General features: G+C 43.6%; 1 protein-coding gene across 1 annotated transcript in view; it reads right to left on the bottom strand.

Moving 5' to 3' along the window:
- The window catches only part of USP13 (ubiquitin specific peptidase 13), a 125,719-nt gene extending 117,588 nt beyond the window's left edge, over nt 1-8,131 (bottom strand). Inside the window, exon 1 of the mRNA XM_047787022.1 lies at nt 7,798-8,131. Coding sequence (XP_047642978.1) covers nt 7,798-7,965 — 168 coding nt within the window. The 5' untranslated portion in view covers nt 7,966-8,131. The remainder of the gene's footprint in view (nt 1-7,797) is intronic.
- Nucleotides 8,132-16,956: the final 8,825 nt, after the last annotated feature.

Genomic DNA, 16,956 nt, shown 5'->3' with positions numbered 1-16,956 from the left:
GAGATCTGAACCCTGGCCCAGGAGCTCCATGAGCCAAGGGGTAGCCAAAAAAAGACAATATCCAGCTGGTATTCAGTATTCAGATGCTAAGACCACCTTTATCCTCTTCTGCTCAGCTCCCTGAGTCCTGGCAGATAGGTCTTCAGTTTCCAGCCCAGAGATAGCAGAAGTTTCCTAACCAGAGGTCAAAGGAAAAAAATCAGGATGCTAAAACATAAAGTTCTCCAAAGAAATAGTCCAACCAAATCACCCTACAGGAAAGCTTACAGTCAACAGAATGAATTCTCATCTCTGAAAGAGCCAATAATTCCCAGCCCAAGTAGCTGTAATTTTTTTCAAAAGAAGTCAAATTCCCCAAACTTTAATTTGTTTTAAAAAGAACAAACATGTCAATGGAGTTCCCATCGTGGCTCAGTGGAAACAAATCTGATTAGTATCCATGAGGACGAAGGTTCAGTCCCTGGCCTTGCTCAGTGGGTTAAGGATCTGGCATTACCATGAGCTGTGGTGTAGGTCGCAGACATGGCTCGGATCTGGGGTTGCTGTGGCTCTGGCGTAGGCCAGTGGCTACAGCTCCAATTTGACCCCTAGCCTGGGAACCTCCATATGCCACAGGCGCAGCCCTAAAAAGACAAAAAAGAAAAAAAAAAAAAAAAGCCCATACATGTCAAATATGACATTATGGTTGAGCTAAGATTACCCTTAAATTATTCAATCACCACAAATGTGAAAATGTGAACCCACAAAAACCACAGTGAATATGGGGTTATGTCACTTGAGTAACCAGTCGTACTTTTCTGGCCTAAACTCTAGAACTTTGGTTTTCAAAGTAGGCCCTGGGAACCCTGTGGTGCCCCAAGACCCTTCATGTGATCTGGGAAGTCAAAACTATTTTCACGGTGAATGGATTTACCCTTTTCACTCATTCTCTCATGAGCATACAGTGGCATTTTTCAGAGTCTACATAACATCAGATGACATCATCATTCTAATAGTTAATAGAATGGAAGTTAAGTTTTTCTGTCTTAATTTCTAATATGGTAAATATCAATAGATAGAAACCACACAAACGCTCTTTGGGGTCCTCAAAAACATTTAAGAGTATAAAGGAGTCAAAAAGCTTGAAAATTGTTGCCGTAAAACAACTTTTTAGTTATTTGGTTTTGGAAGGGAACTTTTGATGTGTGAAACCAATTAAGACTTAAAGTTCACATCTTCAAAGAGGGAAAAAAAAAGGAGTGGAGCAGCAGAAACGAATCTGACTAGGAACCACGACGTTTCGGGTTCAATCCCTGGCCTGGCTCAGTGGGTTAAGGATCTGGTGTTGCCATGAGCTGTGGTGTAGGTCGCAGATGCGGCTCGGATCTGGTGTTGCTGTGGCTGTAGCGCAGGCCAGCAGCTGTAGCTCTGATTGGACCCCTAGCCCAGGAACCTCCTTATGCCTCGGGTGTGGCCCTAAAAAGACGAAAAGACAAAAAATTTTTTAAAAATATGTAAGTTCCTAAATTTTGCTTTACTATCACATATGTGTTTATCCATTAGGAGGAGGATTTTTCCACATAGATCTTAAATTAAATTATTTTTTCCCCAGGGAAGCAAGAAAGCATCATAATAGCCAGTCTCATTGCCCAGAAGGCATCATTCACAGCATAACAGTAAAAAGCACAGATTCTACAGGGACTCAAGCAGATATGTGTACACCACCGATCACAGCAGCTTTATTTCATGACAGCCAAAAGGTGGAAACAACCCAAATGTCCATTGCCAGATGAACAAAACAGATAAACAAAATGTGGTCTATACAAACCATAGAATATTATTTGATCTTAAAAAAAGGAAGGAAATTTTGATACATGCTACAACATGGATGAACCCTGAAGACATAATAAGTGAAATAAACCAGACACAAAAGAATCAATCAAATAAACCAGATCACAAAATACTCTTGTGATCCCATTTATATGAGGTACCTAGAATAGGCAAATTCATAGAGACAAAACAGAAAAGTGGTTACCAGAGGTGGGGGGGATGGGGGTGGAATGGGAAGTTATTGCTTTATGGGTATAGAGTTTCAGTTTGGGATGATAAAAAAAAGTTCTGGAGATGGATGGTGGTGATGGTTTGCAGAATAATGTGAATGTATTTATGGCACTGAATTGTATAATTAACATGGTTAAAGTGGTATAAAGAACAAAAAGCAGAGATTCTACAGCTAGATAGCCTGGATTCACATCTCAGCTCCACCACTTATTATTTGTGTGACTTTTGTGCTTCAGTTTCCTTATCTGTAAAATGATAATAATATACAGCATAAGGTTGTCAAGAGGATTACATGAGTTAATACATGAATAACTGTATGTTTAGAATGATTCCTGGTACCTAGTAAGTGTCCTATCACTGGCTCGCAAACTTTGGCATGCATCAGAATCACCTGGAATACTTATTCGTATGTGGATTGCTTGACCCCATCCCCAGAGTACCTGTCTCAGTGGGTCTGGGTTGGGACCCAAGATCTGCATTTCTAACAGGTTCCCAGGACACGCTGGTGCTGCTGGTCTAGGAAGCACACTTTGAGAACCACTGTTCTGCTCAAATATTAGCTGTCATGGGAGTTCCCATCATGGCTCAGCAGAAACAAATCTAACTAGTATCCATGAACATGCAGGTTCAATCCCTGGCCTCACTCAGTGGGTTAAGGATCCGGCGTTGCTGTGAGCTGTGGTATAGGTCACAGACCTGGCTCGAATCCCATGATGCTGTGGCTGTAGTATAGGGCAGCAACTACAGCTCCAATTCAACTCCTAGCCTGGGAACCTCACGGGTGCAGCCCTAAAAAATAAAAAAGACCAAAAAAAGTTGGTTGTCATTATTAGCTGTATCTGAGGTAAGACCAGGCAGATCCATAAAAACTTGTAGAAAGAAGGGAGATCCTGCTGTGGTGCAATGGGATCACCAGCATCTTGGGACCCCTGGGATAGGGATCCTATCCCTGGCCCGGCACAGTGGGTTAAAGATCCAGCATTGCCGTAGCTGCAGCTTAGGTCACAACTATGGCTGGGATCTGATCCCTGACCCCGGAGCTCTATATGCCACCGGGAAGCCAAAAACAGAAGAAAAGAAAGGAAGGAAGGAAGACAGACCTCATAAAAGGAAGGACGGGAACACAGAATTGCACTTCTATGTTTCTCATGTTTCTCTTCTACTTCACTTCTAGTCACCAAACATGGAGGGGAGGGGTTCCCACAGGAAGCAATTCTCCGATCCCTGTAGACATCGAGTATCCCACACTTTAATTCAATTCTGACACTATCTACCTGGAGTTACCATCAGATTCCATGGGTTAAGGGCTCAGTCCCACAAGACTGGATCTCCCATCCCCCTACTTTAGACACCAATCCTAAGTCCAGGGTGTCACCTGTGCTTCTGAAGGACTGACTATAAATCATAGGTCCCCAGACTCCCTCCTCAGGTTCACTTAATTGGCTAGAGTGGCCTACAGAACTCAGGAGAACAATTTACTTACTAATTAAATTACCAGTTTAATACAAAGAATGTTAAAGGATACCAATGGGAGTTCTCTTGTGGCCCAGTGGGTTAAGGATCTGGTGTTGTCACTGCAATGGCTCAGGCCACTGCTGTGGCACACATTCGATCCCTGGGTACAGCCAAAAAATATATATTAATTACTTAAAAGGATACCAATGAACGATCAGAAGAGATATGCAAAGCAAGGCATGGGGAAAGGGAAGTGGAGTTCCCATGCCCTTCCAGCACCCTCCAAACTCTATAGCTCAGGGGTTTTTTTGTTGTCTTCATTAGATAGGCAAGAACAACTAAATCATTGGCCACTATTGATTATGTCGATCATCAGTTCCTCTCCCCTCCCAGGAGGTGAGGGAAGGCTGAAAGTTCCTACCTTCTAATCCCTTGGTTGGTTCCCCTGGCAACCAGCCCATCCTTAGGAGCTTTCCAAAATCCCCTAACATAAACTCAAGTGTGGTGGTAAGGATGTTGTTAAGAATAACAAAAGACACCTTCAGGGCTCTTATCACTTAGGAAATCCAAGAGTTTTAGGAGCTCTGTACTAGGAATAGGGATGAAGACGGAATACATATTCCTGATTATAAATCACACCATCACAGAAGAATGTACTGGGTCTAATATGAAATTTTCCTACAAGGAGAGGGTCTCAAAGCCTTTCCTGATGGATATCCAAACCAACAACTACCAAACTCTGTCCACCAGAGTTTTGCAAAGACTCCCAGGAAGGAGGAGAACCAACATCATTAAGCAATATCTCAACATCACCTAGAAATCTCAGCGCTTTAGAGAAGAGGGGGAAGAGCTCCTCTTTACAAAACTGTGCAGCTGCTGGAAGGGAAGAAAACATGTAGGGGGCACTGCTTATGCTGGTCTTACATCCTCTCAGGCCACCTTTGAGGTGGGTGCAGCTGCCTGCCATAGCAGATGTGGCTGCCGTCAAGCCTGCTCAGGCTCCCCCACACAAATACAAACCTGAAAGAGTCAGAGTGTTTCAGCCTTGAAACACCCTTGACAAGCAGACCACTGGAGCCAGTGTCCCAGGTGGATGGTGCTGGCATGCACCGACTTCCTGGCCAGTTGAACACCGGCAGCGGAGCATGGTATCAGCTCAATAACTCACCTCTGGATCGGCTTCCCTACCTTCCCTCTGTCATGATTCCCTTGACTGTCCTTCCACTTCTGTCCCCTGGGATACCTTTCCAAAAACAGCCTGTGCCAAAGCCCTTGCCTTGGTCTTTGGGTGACCCCAGCTGAGACCAGGTATAAGATATGCTCCCCACACTCAGAAGGTGGGGAGGGGGCATACATAGCACCAGAGTGGCCCAGATCCTCTCCTACCTAATGTTTGGTACAGCTTTGCGCCTAATAGATGTTTTAAAAGTACCAATTAAATAGATAAAAGAGGGCATTACCATTGTGGCTCAGCCAGTTATGAACCCAACTAGCATCCATAAGGATGCGAATTTGAGCCCTGGCCCCATTCAGTGGGTTAAGGGTCAAGCCATTGCTGTAAGCTGTGGTTAAGAAAAAAAAAAGTATCAATTCAGTCTTGCTCTAGCACCACTTTATTTTATTTTATTTTATTTTATTTTTTGCTTTTTAGGGCCGCACCCAAGGCATATGGAGGGTCCCAGGCCAGGGCTCAAATCGGAGCTACAGCTGCCAGCCTATGCCACAGCCACAGCAACTCAGGATCCAAGCAGCATCTGTGACCTACAACACAGCTCACTGCAACGCCGGATCCTTACCCCATTGAGCAAAGCTATAGATCAAACCCACATCCTCATGGATCCTAATCAGTTTCATTAACCACTGAGCCATGAAAGCAACTCCTCTAGCACCACTTCAAATCACATTACTCACAGTAGCTCTCCATAACTGATTGTATGAAATCAAGATCCTATACGCAGGTATTCAAGTCCCCCATCTTCTCTCTACTTGGTTCTGACCTCATTGCTTGTGAAATCAGTCTTTTTCTTCCAAATACATCACAAGCAAATAAAAAAAATATTCACCCTTTACGTGTTTGTGCATGTGATTTACCTGGCATAAAATGCTGGTCTTCTATTTATTTCTATCCATCTTTATCTATGACCATTTTCAAAAGTATTCAAGGCAAGCATGACTATTTTCTCCACTCAAATGGCTTTGCCCTTTTCTCTACCACAGTCCTATGGCACTGATGGATTAAAGTCTCTGCTGTTTGTCACCAATAGATTTTGTTCTTACAGCCATGCATGTATGAGTTGGCACATAGTACGTGCTCAAGAACACTTACGAGATTCATGATGAAGTGTTAGGTAAGTACCATTGAGAAAGGTCTCAAATTATCATGCACTGTGCTTTAATATAACTTGTTATAAAACCTTTCTCTTCCTCCCTTGAAACACAGATAAAGAAATACACTGATTCATCAGCCTTGTAAATAAGCCCAGTTTTCCCCCAAGGAACTACTGTGAATGAAATCATCAGTTTACACTGGACAAGATGCTTCTAGAACGTTTGGCATGCAGTAAGCTCCCAATAACTATTTGTGGAAGTAAATTAAAATAATCAGATTTTTTCCCTACACCTGCCATACACTATATACAGTGAAAAAGACTTTCATTAACAAAGTTTGTAAGAAGCATTTTAAGAGTAACCCAGATCAAACATAGAAAAAAAGCAGTCTTACCCACTTCAGACATTGTGCTATCCTAATGTACCTTATCCACTTTCTTTCTGGAGTTCACATTCTACTAATAGCTTAAGTTTGTTAGGGTTATCCCTCTCCACCGTCAGAAGCTATTAGTAGGAACCTGCCCAACACTGGACATAAAATCTGAAAATGGCATTTTCAAATACTTTGTGGATAACAGGACTGAATGACTCTGTTGACAGTCACATTAAGCAGTGTGATCACAATATGTGAAATATTAAATTTATTTTTATTAAATGAAATTAACCATTTTATTCCACTCTACACAGACTTTTTTGAAAGAAAAAAAAAGTGAAGAACAAATAAGTGAGATTTTTTTATCCCCAAAATGATCTGGAATTGGCATAAAAAAATTAAATGTCACAGAGAGGATACTAACTCTGGGACTCCAATGTATACAAAACAAAAAAGCTGTGAAATCAGAAAAATCAACTCACAAAATAATAATGAATACTTTGGAATATTTTGCCACTATTGGGTTTTTTCTTTTCATCCGACAATACAAAACATGAGTAAAATGTGTTAGACTATTGTTGTGAAACCTGTCTCAGTCCTTCCAATCCGTGCACCTCCTGTTTGCATTTAGATCTGCCGGGTGACACATGAGCTCTAAAGTGGGTGGATAAAAATAACCTGGTCCTCAAAAAGACATGATAAACGCCAGACAGCTGAGTCACTTTGATGCCCATTTTGACTCCTGAAAGGGACATTCACCCTCCTTTTCCTTTTCACACATACACATGCAACCTAGTGAAAAACACCACCAACCGCCCTGGGTGGAAGGCGGTGATGCGTCTTCACTCCCCACTCCAGTCTCTGAGGTCACGACTCGCGATTGAACTTTTAATAATTTATACTAGTGCATTTCAGTCAAACTAATTCGTTCAGAGGAAGGGGACAGGCTTAAGGAAACCGTAATAATGCAGCAGACCCCTATTTTGCTGCCCAAGTGGAAGCACCCAAAGGTGTCTTCTGACATTCTGACGGAAAGAAAAGGAGTGGGGAGAAATTTCAAGTGGAGGGAGAAACGCTCAGAGAGGAAATCATAATTGTCCAGGAGTGGGAATCCCTGGGCAAAGCAAACGGTCCCAGAAAAAGAAGGGCTGCATTCGTTCGGAGGGAATCAGTCCGGTCCACCTACCAGCCCTTCGTTCTCCCACCAAAGAGGACGCAAACCATCTGCAGCGTACACTTATGATCAGGGAACTCTTCGATTCGATCTACGTTTCAAACGTCGGCGGGGCTTGCGTCAGGCTGCTACGAATCCGGGCCCTGTCAGCCTAAGGTTGGAGAAGCAAACCTTCCCAGGCGCCCAGACTTCGGCTGAGGAGCCTTGGGAATGCAGTGCGCAGCACCTAGTAGACACTAAGTGTTTGCAGAACCGCCGTGCCTCTGGGCCAACTCTGCCGCCCAGAGGAGGAGGTCCCCGGCTGCCACTGCGCATCTTCTCCCCCCAGCTTCACGTGCAGGAGAGTTCGGCTGCTCGCTGTTGCCCCAGGCCGCCTGCACCGCCACCCTCCCCCTAGGCGCCGCCGGCGCCGCCGAGCCTCACTTACGGGAGAGTCGTAGGAGAATGCGCACTCGTTTTTGTAGACCCGGTCCCCGGACCTGGGCACGCGGATCGTGGGCATGTGGGGCACCAGCAGCTCGCCGATGTCTCCTGCAGCCATCTTCCTGCTGCTGCTGCCGCCCGGCATGCCGAACAGGGCGCCCCGGCGCTGCATGGCCGCGGCGCGCACCGGAGCGGAGCTGAGCCGAGCTGGAGCGTTGGGTCTGCCCGCGGCTGCGGCGGGCTGCGCGGGCGACGGGAGCCGAGCCGGGGTGGGCAGGGAGAGCGGGCCGCGGGGCGGGAGCGGGCACCCGGGGCCTGGGGCGGGCTGGCCAAGGGGACGCTGCTATTTTTAATCCAATGGCGAATCGCCGGCCCAGCTGCAGCGTCAGGCGGGGCGTTCGGGAGCGCCAGCCGCAGCGCGCGGGGAGGGGGCGCTGGAGAGGGGCCTCGAGCAGTGGCCGCGCTAGGCGGCGGGGGTGGAGGGCGAGCCCCGGCGGGCAGACTCGGGAGTCGTGAGCCGGACGTGAGGCAGGCACAACCGCAGTGTTTTCTATTCTAAATCGCTAGGTTGCAAAGGGACATCTCCGAAGCAGCCAACACAAAGAGCAGGGTTTGAGGTTTGAAAAACCGCTAGCTTTTAAAAACAGTCGAAGATAACAGCGGGGACTACTCCTGAGTGCACTCGAGGTGCAGATCAGGAACCCAAGTTGGGCCCAAATCTAAATTTGTGTTTTGCATTTCGGTGTTAATTTCACTAAGGCTTGTTCCACACTTTTTTTAACATCTAAAACTCACTAAAAGAGAATAAAATAGGATCCAGTAAGGACAGATGTATGTTTTATCAGTAATACTGATTGTTATTAACGTATGGGGCAGGAAGTGTCAAGATTATTTTCGGGGGCACGGAAATTTTACATTTTTCTCTATCTTTCAGACGTCTTCCGCGAGATTTGGTGTCAATCATTCAACTTACTGATTTGGGATCTTATGTGCAGACATAAATCTTCCCTGCCTTGCAAGTCCAGTTCCTCAAAATAAAAAATAAGTGGGGTTATGTGGGGGGGGGGGGGGTGAATAATCTGCAAACAGAGCATGTTCTCATTTTCTCCCAAAAATTCTTAAAACAAGATTCAATTCCATTGAGGTTCTCTAACTACACCCAACCTAAAGAACAGAGTACCAGTGATAAGTGCCAGTTAACAGAGAAATAGTGAATCAAAACACTGATTTCTGGGAGTTTTCTCGTGGCTCAGAGGGTTAAGGATATGGAGTTGTCACTGCTGTGGCTCTGATTACAGCTGTGCTGCGGGTTCGATCAGTAAAGGATGATACCTGGAATTTCATGTGAGATAGATGGATGAGCTCTTTCTTGCCCTGCTCTTTTAAATTTCCATACCTCAAGCAAGGGTCAAGCACATCACCTGTCTATGTAACTCACAATGCTATCTGATGGAATAGGAGAAGCAGAGACACAAAAGCAAAAAATTCAACACCATTGCTACCCTCACCTTCTAGTAGTATCTGTGCCTGTTTAAGTTTCATGGATGAAGTTTGTCTAATAACAGAGAAAAACTTGATTCGGAAGCATTCAAAACTTAAAATTTTAAATATTTTTAAATTAAATGCAGATTAAATCAAGACACCCTTTTTCATTCTTCAGACTGACACAGATATATTGAGTTGGACCACGTTTGGGAAATAGGCCCTCATATTCATTGTTGTTGGGAATAAAAGCAGTGAACCTCATTGGAAGGAAATTTAACAATACCAACCTTAATTTAATATGCATATTTTGTTTTCCCCAGCAATTCTTCATCTAGACATTTATGCTACAGATAAATTTATACTGTATAAGGAGATTTGTTGGAACATTGTTTATAGTAACAAAAGACTAGGAACAGCCTAAAAATCCATCTATAGGTAGGGGTTAAAATACAGTACCATTGAAAGAATGAAGCTTTCTGGGAGTTCCCGTTGTGGCTCAGCAGTAACAAACCCGACTAGTATCCATGAGGATGCAGGTTTGAGCCCTGGCCTTGATCAGTGGGTTAAGGATCTGGTGTTGCCATGAGCTGTGATGTAGGTCACAGATGTGGCTCAAATCTGGAGTGGCTATGGCTGGCTGTGGCTGTGGCCAGCAGTTGTAGCTCCAATTCGACCCCTAGCCTGGGAACTTTGATATGCTGAAGGTGTGGCCCTAAAAAGCAAAAAAAAAGAGAGAGAGAGAGAACAATCTCCAAATCATATTCCTGGATGAAAAAGCCTAGCACAAATCAGTGTGTAAAAGCAAGGCACACATGCGAGGCTAAGAATGCGCAAGGTGCTCTGGCACATCTTTCCAGTACACCATGGGCCTTCCTTCCAGGTGGTTGTACCTGTGCTAAATTTTTTTTTTTCTTTTTAGGACCACACCTTTGACACATGGAGGTACCCAGGCTAGGGGTCAAATCAGAGCTGCAGCTGCCAGCCTACACCACAGCCACAGCAACACAGGATATGAGCGTGTCTGCTACCTATACTACAGCTCTCAGCAACACCAGATACTTGACCTACTGAGCGATGCCAGGGATAGAACCCACATCCTCGTGGATACTAGTGGAGTTCGTTACTGCTGATCCACAACGGGAAATCCCTGTGCTAAATATTTTTAATGTTGCCCCTAGATACCTATAGATATCATTATCAATATCTATAGATGTATGCAACATTAGAGATAGATAAGTGCTTGTTTGGCCTTAAGCGTCTGCAAGAACACACAAGAAATTACTGACAGTTGGGCTCTATTGAGAGAAACTCACAATGCCTAAGTTTAGATAAAAACTTCTACTATTCTTTACCTTTCTATACCATTTACATCTTTATTATACATAAATATTGTTTTTAAAAAGTGATTAAAACTTGGGAGTTCCATCATGGCTCAGCAGTATTGAACCCAACTAGGATCCATGAGGATGTGGGTTCCATCCTGGCCTTGTTCAGTGGGTTAAGGATCCGATGTTGCCATGAGCTGTGGTGTAGGTCACAGATGAGGCTCGGATCCCAAGTTGCTGTGGCTGTGATGTAGACTGGAAGCTGCAGCTCCAATTAGACCCTAGCCTGGGAACTTCTATATGCTGTGGGTGCAGCCCTAAAAAAAAAAAAAAGAAAAGAAAAGAAAAAGGTAATTAAAACTCAAATGTAAAAACAATATAAGTTCAATAACCAGTAATAGTAATAGAAGTTGAAGACAATTACTGTATCACTATAAAAATACTTTCCAACTTTTTTCATGCAATAGCACACTTGGAAAATGATAATATTTGCACAGCCCACTGAAGTAATCTGTCAAGGATGCCTCATGCAGCCTAAGGCCACTAATCTGGGAAGCCCAATCACTGCAAGCCCTACCCTCAGCCTCCCAGGGACCAAAGAGATCTCATCACACCTGAATGCCGTCTCTGCACACCAGAATGTCAATGGCAAAACAAGGAAAAATGGAAGTTCCCGCTATGGCACATAAGGATAAGGATCCTGATTTTTTCACTGCAATAGCTTGGATTGCTGCTGTGACACGGTTTCAATCCCTTGCCCAGGAACTTTCACATGCTTCAGGTGCAGCCAAAAAAAAAAAAAAAAAACCCAATGTTATAATACAGTTGTAGTATGTTAACTGAACATATTTACAATACTTATACAATATTATTGCAACTGGGTAAAAATAAAAATCCATTTTGACAAGGCTGGAAATATATGTAAAATTTAAATAGTTATGTTTAAATTTGGTTATAGGATTTTGTTTCTATTTTCAAAATGTCTTCTACAATGTTATGCTTGTTTTATAATATAAAAATTTATTAAGAATAAAGCTAATAGGAGTTCCCTTTGTGGCGCAGTGGTTAACAAACCCGACTAGGAACCATGAGGTTGTAGGTTCAATCCCTGGCCTTGCTCAGTGGGTTAAGGATCCAGTGTTGCCGTGAGCTGTGGTGTAGGTCACAGACGAGGCTTGGATCCTGAGTTGCTGTGGCTCTGGCGTAGGCTGGTGGCTACGGCTCTGATTAGACCCCTAGCCTGGGAGTCTCCATATGCCACGGCCGTGGCCCTAGGGAAAAAAAAAAGAAGAAAAGAAAAAAGCTAATAAAACTTCACTGAATTAAGACAATGTCTTAATCATGCCATTTTAGGAAAAAAAATTCTGGTTCAATTACTAGAACTTTTTACTTGATTTTGCAATGTACAAATTTATAACTAGACTATTTTACTACTGGGCCAGTTTTTGCATGTGGCTTTTGAGCAAAGAGCTGGAATAAAGTGATAATGTGTAAGCAATTTTAACTTACAACATAAATTCAAAGTCCTATGGAAGAGATTTCAAAGAACTGACTTTTTTTTTTTTTTTTTTAGCTTTTTGGGGCCGCACTCACAGCATATGGAAGTTCCCAGGCTAAGGGTCCAATTGGAGCTATGTCTGGCTGCCAGCCACAGCCACAGCCACAGCAACTTGGGATCCAAGCCCTGTCTGTGACCTACACCACAGCTCATGGTAACACCAGATCCTTAACCCGCTGAACAAGGCCAGGGATCGAACCCAAATCCTCATGGATACTAGTTATATTCGTTTCCACCATGCCACAACAGAAACACCTGTCACATCAAGGTGGTTAGGCCACTAAGTCCCTCTATTGCTCAAAAGCCTCCTCCAGTGGTGTTCAGGGTAGAGCCCAGATGACCGTGGCCTGGAATTCAGGAGTCTTTCCTGTCTAGCACTCCTTTTCAGACTTTACTTTCACTCCTACCCTTCTGGTGAGCTCAATTAACTGTCCCCCAAGGATAAATGTCCCCCTAGCTTTAGTTGAAAGCACTCACCTCTGCTTTCTATCTTCCTAATACTTTCAAAACTTTTTCCATGAAGCCTTTTCTGACTGCTACACTCTCAGGAATCACTCTTTAAAAAATAAAAAAAGACAGCCCCAATTGCTTATACCCATTATTAGATACTACCTTATAACATCTCTTGTACTGTTATTTTAATGTCTTGTTTCCATATCTTGTCTCCTAGAAAGCAAACCCTTTGAAAGAAGTTTTGTTTCTTAGTATCCTTGCAAATTGTGGAAGTCCAGTGTTTAAAGACTCTTGCCTGCTGGGAATGGAGTGTTCTGTTGAATTTAGGCACTCAGAAAGTACTACCAAATGAATGACTCACATCTGTGACATTGTAATAGATGTCTTGCAGTCAGCTTTGTGCCTTTTAGGTAAAATTCATTGCTGCATAAATGTTCCCAGAACTGACAGAGGTTACATTAAAACATGACATGAATATTAGTTACTGTAACTAATGCTAAAAAAGGGGAATTGGGGAAATCTACAGAGAAAAAAGATATCTTAATTATATCAATTAATGAAATAGCTCTTGACCTCAGATGTCCTCTAATTATGTACAGTGATCTGGTAAAGCCATATATGGTGACAGCTTGTTATGGAAGCATATCCATAAAATTTTCTTTCCTGGCAGACAGCCTCTGCAAGAAGAATTGGTTACTAAATTAAAATAATAGGTCACTGGTTAAGAAGTTTAAGGAATTTTCTTCTTCCTTTTTTTTTGGCCACAGCCTCGGCATGTGGAGGTTCCTGGGCCAAGAATTGAACCTGTACCACAGCCAAGACCCCAGCCACTGTAGTGACAATGACAGATACTTAACCCACTGCGCCACAAAGGAACTCCTTAAGGTACTTTCTGTTTGAGGAAATTTTATGTAACCATCAAAAGTCATGTGGTATAAGAATATTCATTGATAGGAGTTCCGGTCGTTGCTCAGTGGTTAACGAATCCAACTAGGAACCATGAGGTTTCGGGTTCAATCCCTGGCCTTGCTCAGTGGGTTAGGGATCCAGTATTGCCATGAGCTGTGGTGTAGGTCGCAGACGCAGCTCAAATCCCCACGTTGCTGTGGCTCTGGCGTAGGCCGGTGGCTACAGCTCCGATTGGACCCCTAGCCTGGGAACCTCCAAATGCCACAGGAGCAGCCCAAGAAATGGCAAAAAAACAAAAAAAAAATCATTGCTATGGAAAAACGATCACTGTAATGAAAATTTCAAATTTCAAGAACGGAGTATAAATGATCATATATACTATCATTCTGTCTAAATACATACACACATATCACATAACCATAGCATAGATAAAAGACTAGATTGGAATAAGTTGTATGTTGGTGGTTATCTCTGACTGAAAAATTATTTTTTCCTTCATGCTCTTCTGTGTTATCTAAATGCTTTGCCTTAAGCATCCATTTCTTTTTGTAAATAAGGGAAATGTTAACTTTTTACATTACCATAATTATGTCAGTTTTCTCTTCCACCTGCCCTCTTCCTTACCTGCTTGTCTCCTCTAACCTCCACATAAAACTCAGCACATTTCTGCTGTTAAGTTTATAGACAATCTGCCCAACTAGAAGGTAGATTCACTCTGCAATGAGAAAATTCCATGAACAGCTCTTAACATCAAGATGAGGTAGCTGTTGGGAGTTCCCTTGTGGCTCAGCCAGTTAGGGATCCAGCATTGTCAGTGCAGGGGCTTGGGTCACTGCTATGGCGCAGGTTCAATCCCTGGCCCAGGAATTTCTGCGTAGCTAAAAGTGGGGGTGGGTGGAGAGATGAGGTGGCTATTATTCTGCTTAAGAGGCAATCTGGAATCCCTATTCACTTTCTTGGGTTTCGTGGTATGTAATGTTCACCACAGTAATTCCAGGAGCCTGACTCATAAGTTACTCACCAAAGCAGCTAGGCAGGTTGCCTTTTGAGGCAATCTGACATCATCTCTGTTCATGCCCACCACCGTTTCCATGCACACACAGGAAGACATGTCCTCTGCTCAGGTGTGAACACAGTAAATAACAACAACAACAACAACAACATGAGTTCCCCTCATGGCTTAGCAGAAATGACTCTAACTAGCATCCATGAGGACGCAGGTTCAATCCCTGGCCTCACTTGGTGGGGTAAGGATATGGCATTATTGTGAGCTGTGATGTAGGTGGCAGATGTGGCTCAGATCTGACATTGCTGTGGCTGTGGTGCAGGCTGACAGCTACAGCTCCCATTTGACTCCTAGCCTGGGAACATCCATATGCCACAGGGTGGTCCTAAAAAGAAACAAAACAAACAAACAAGAAAAAACAAACAAAAAAAAAACCCAAACCTGACATTAACCATGAAGCCATAGGCTGCCTTCACGGTTTCCTAGTAAATCAGCAAAGCAAGTTACCAAAACATGATACAGATTAGCTCCAAAATCCAAAGAAATTCACCAAACACAGTGTCTCATTCTCAGTGATAGGAATTTGAGGTAAAGAACTTGACCTTCACTTTACTATATTATTAAACTCCCCTCTGGAATTCCACTGGAGTGGCAAACACCTGTAATTCTCAGACTATGTCTCTCACCCTCTGTCATAGGGCACCTGCTGCTTCCTGCTCTCCAGATGCTGTCTGCATGTTGTTATCATTGTAGGACTAACATGAGGTCTTATAGATGTTGATAGTCAAGATCAGGAGTCAGCAAACTGCAGCCCATGGACTAAATCCAGCTTGCAGTTTGCTTTTGTAAATAAAGCTTTGCTGGAACCCAGCCACACTCACCCACATACATATTATGTGTGGATGGTTTGGTGCCCCAGCAGCAAAGTGGAGGGGAATGCAACCAAAGCCGCATGGACTAATACCCAAGGTGTTTACTGTCTGGACCTTTATAGAAAACCTTTGCCAACTCCTGGTCAAGATCCCTACAGCCCATGTGTTATGATTCAGAATCAGAGAAGTGACATGACCCCAAGCAAGAGAGTTAATTTGTACTACTTATCCTTCAGGTGATGGCAAACCTGTTTATCTGTTTGGATAAAATGCTTTCAACCAGATCAGTACCTAGAAACTGAATACCATGAGAAGTATTAATTTGCTTCATAAGATCATCTCTGGAACCTCAACCAAACTGAAATCACCACCTTTTCTTTGGTTGGTTGGTTTTTAGGGCCCAACCCTTGGCATATTTGCTTCATAAGGAGATTCCCCAGGTAGGGGTCGAAACTGAGCTGCAGTTGCCAGCCTACACCATAGCCACAGCAACGTGGGATCTGAGCCATGTCTGCAAGCTACACCATAGCTCACAGCAACACTGGATCCTTAACTCAGTGAATGAGGCCAGGGATTGAACTTGCGTCCTTATGGATACTAGTTGGGTTCATTACCATTGAGCCGTGACAGGAACTCCGAAATCACCACCTTGATAACTTTACCTTAGTCCACTATCATTTTCTATTCTAATGGGAGAAATGATAGGAAATGATGGGGAAAAGAATGGGAGTATGACCGAAATCACCAAGTCTTTGTCTTCCTGGTCTTTGCTACTGGCACAAATTCCTGCAGCTCCACTCAAAGTGCAGCTTTGATTCACATTTACAGTTTTGTTACGGAAGGGGAACACCAGTGGCAACGTCCTAGTCTTCCTCTTATGGAATTCTTACTCCACAGGTCAGGGATCTAATGTGGAGATTCTACAGTTTGCTGAGGTAATATATCCCAATAATACTTTCAGGAACTAGAGGAACAGTCACAGGATGAGCTTGGGGTCCCACTCAGCCTACCATGAGGTGAACTTGGTCAGAAGTTCATGTATCATCTGCTCGCCTCAAGCTTCTGCTCTAGCAGATGCAAGTGGCATTCCAACAAGCTACAGTTTCAGTCAGAGCCAGTTTCCAATACTCTTTAAAAACTACAGATATTTCCCATTCTCTAGATCACTGTTACTCAATATTACTAGGGAAGTGCCTGAAGGGAAGGCCAGGAAGAAGATTCAGAATGTCCATATTTAATAATACTACAGCATCTTTCCTAAGTAATCCAGTCTCCTCTCCAATCAAGGAGCTTTGGGGTTACCAACTAACTCTCCCTGACTATCTGGTGAGGTGGCTTGGTGGAGGTCTCTGCTCATTAAACTTGAAGTTGGGGAGAGTGGGATATGCTATCTGGAAGGTCCACTACTTACACACCTGGGAACCCAGTGATAAAATGTAGCCAGAGTTTTCTGTGAATTAGCCACACCCCAAGATCTGTTAATCACATTTGGACTGCTGCCTCATGTCAAAATCCTGATGCCTCTACACCTGCCAGTGAATTACTACCACCTGGG

This window comes from Phacochoerus africanus, chromosome 1, assembly GCF_016906955.1.
Source record: "Phacochoerus africanus isolate WHEZ1 chromosome 1, ROS_Pafr_v1, whole genome shotgun sequence".
Lineage (NCBI taxonomy): Eukaryota > Metazoa > Chordata > Mammalia > Artiodactyla > Suidae > Phacochoerus > Phacochoerus africanus.
Note: the sequence above shows the minus strand (reverse complement) of the source record. Positions and strands in the feature narration are given on the sequence as shown.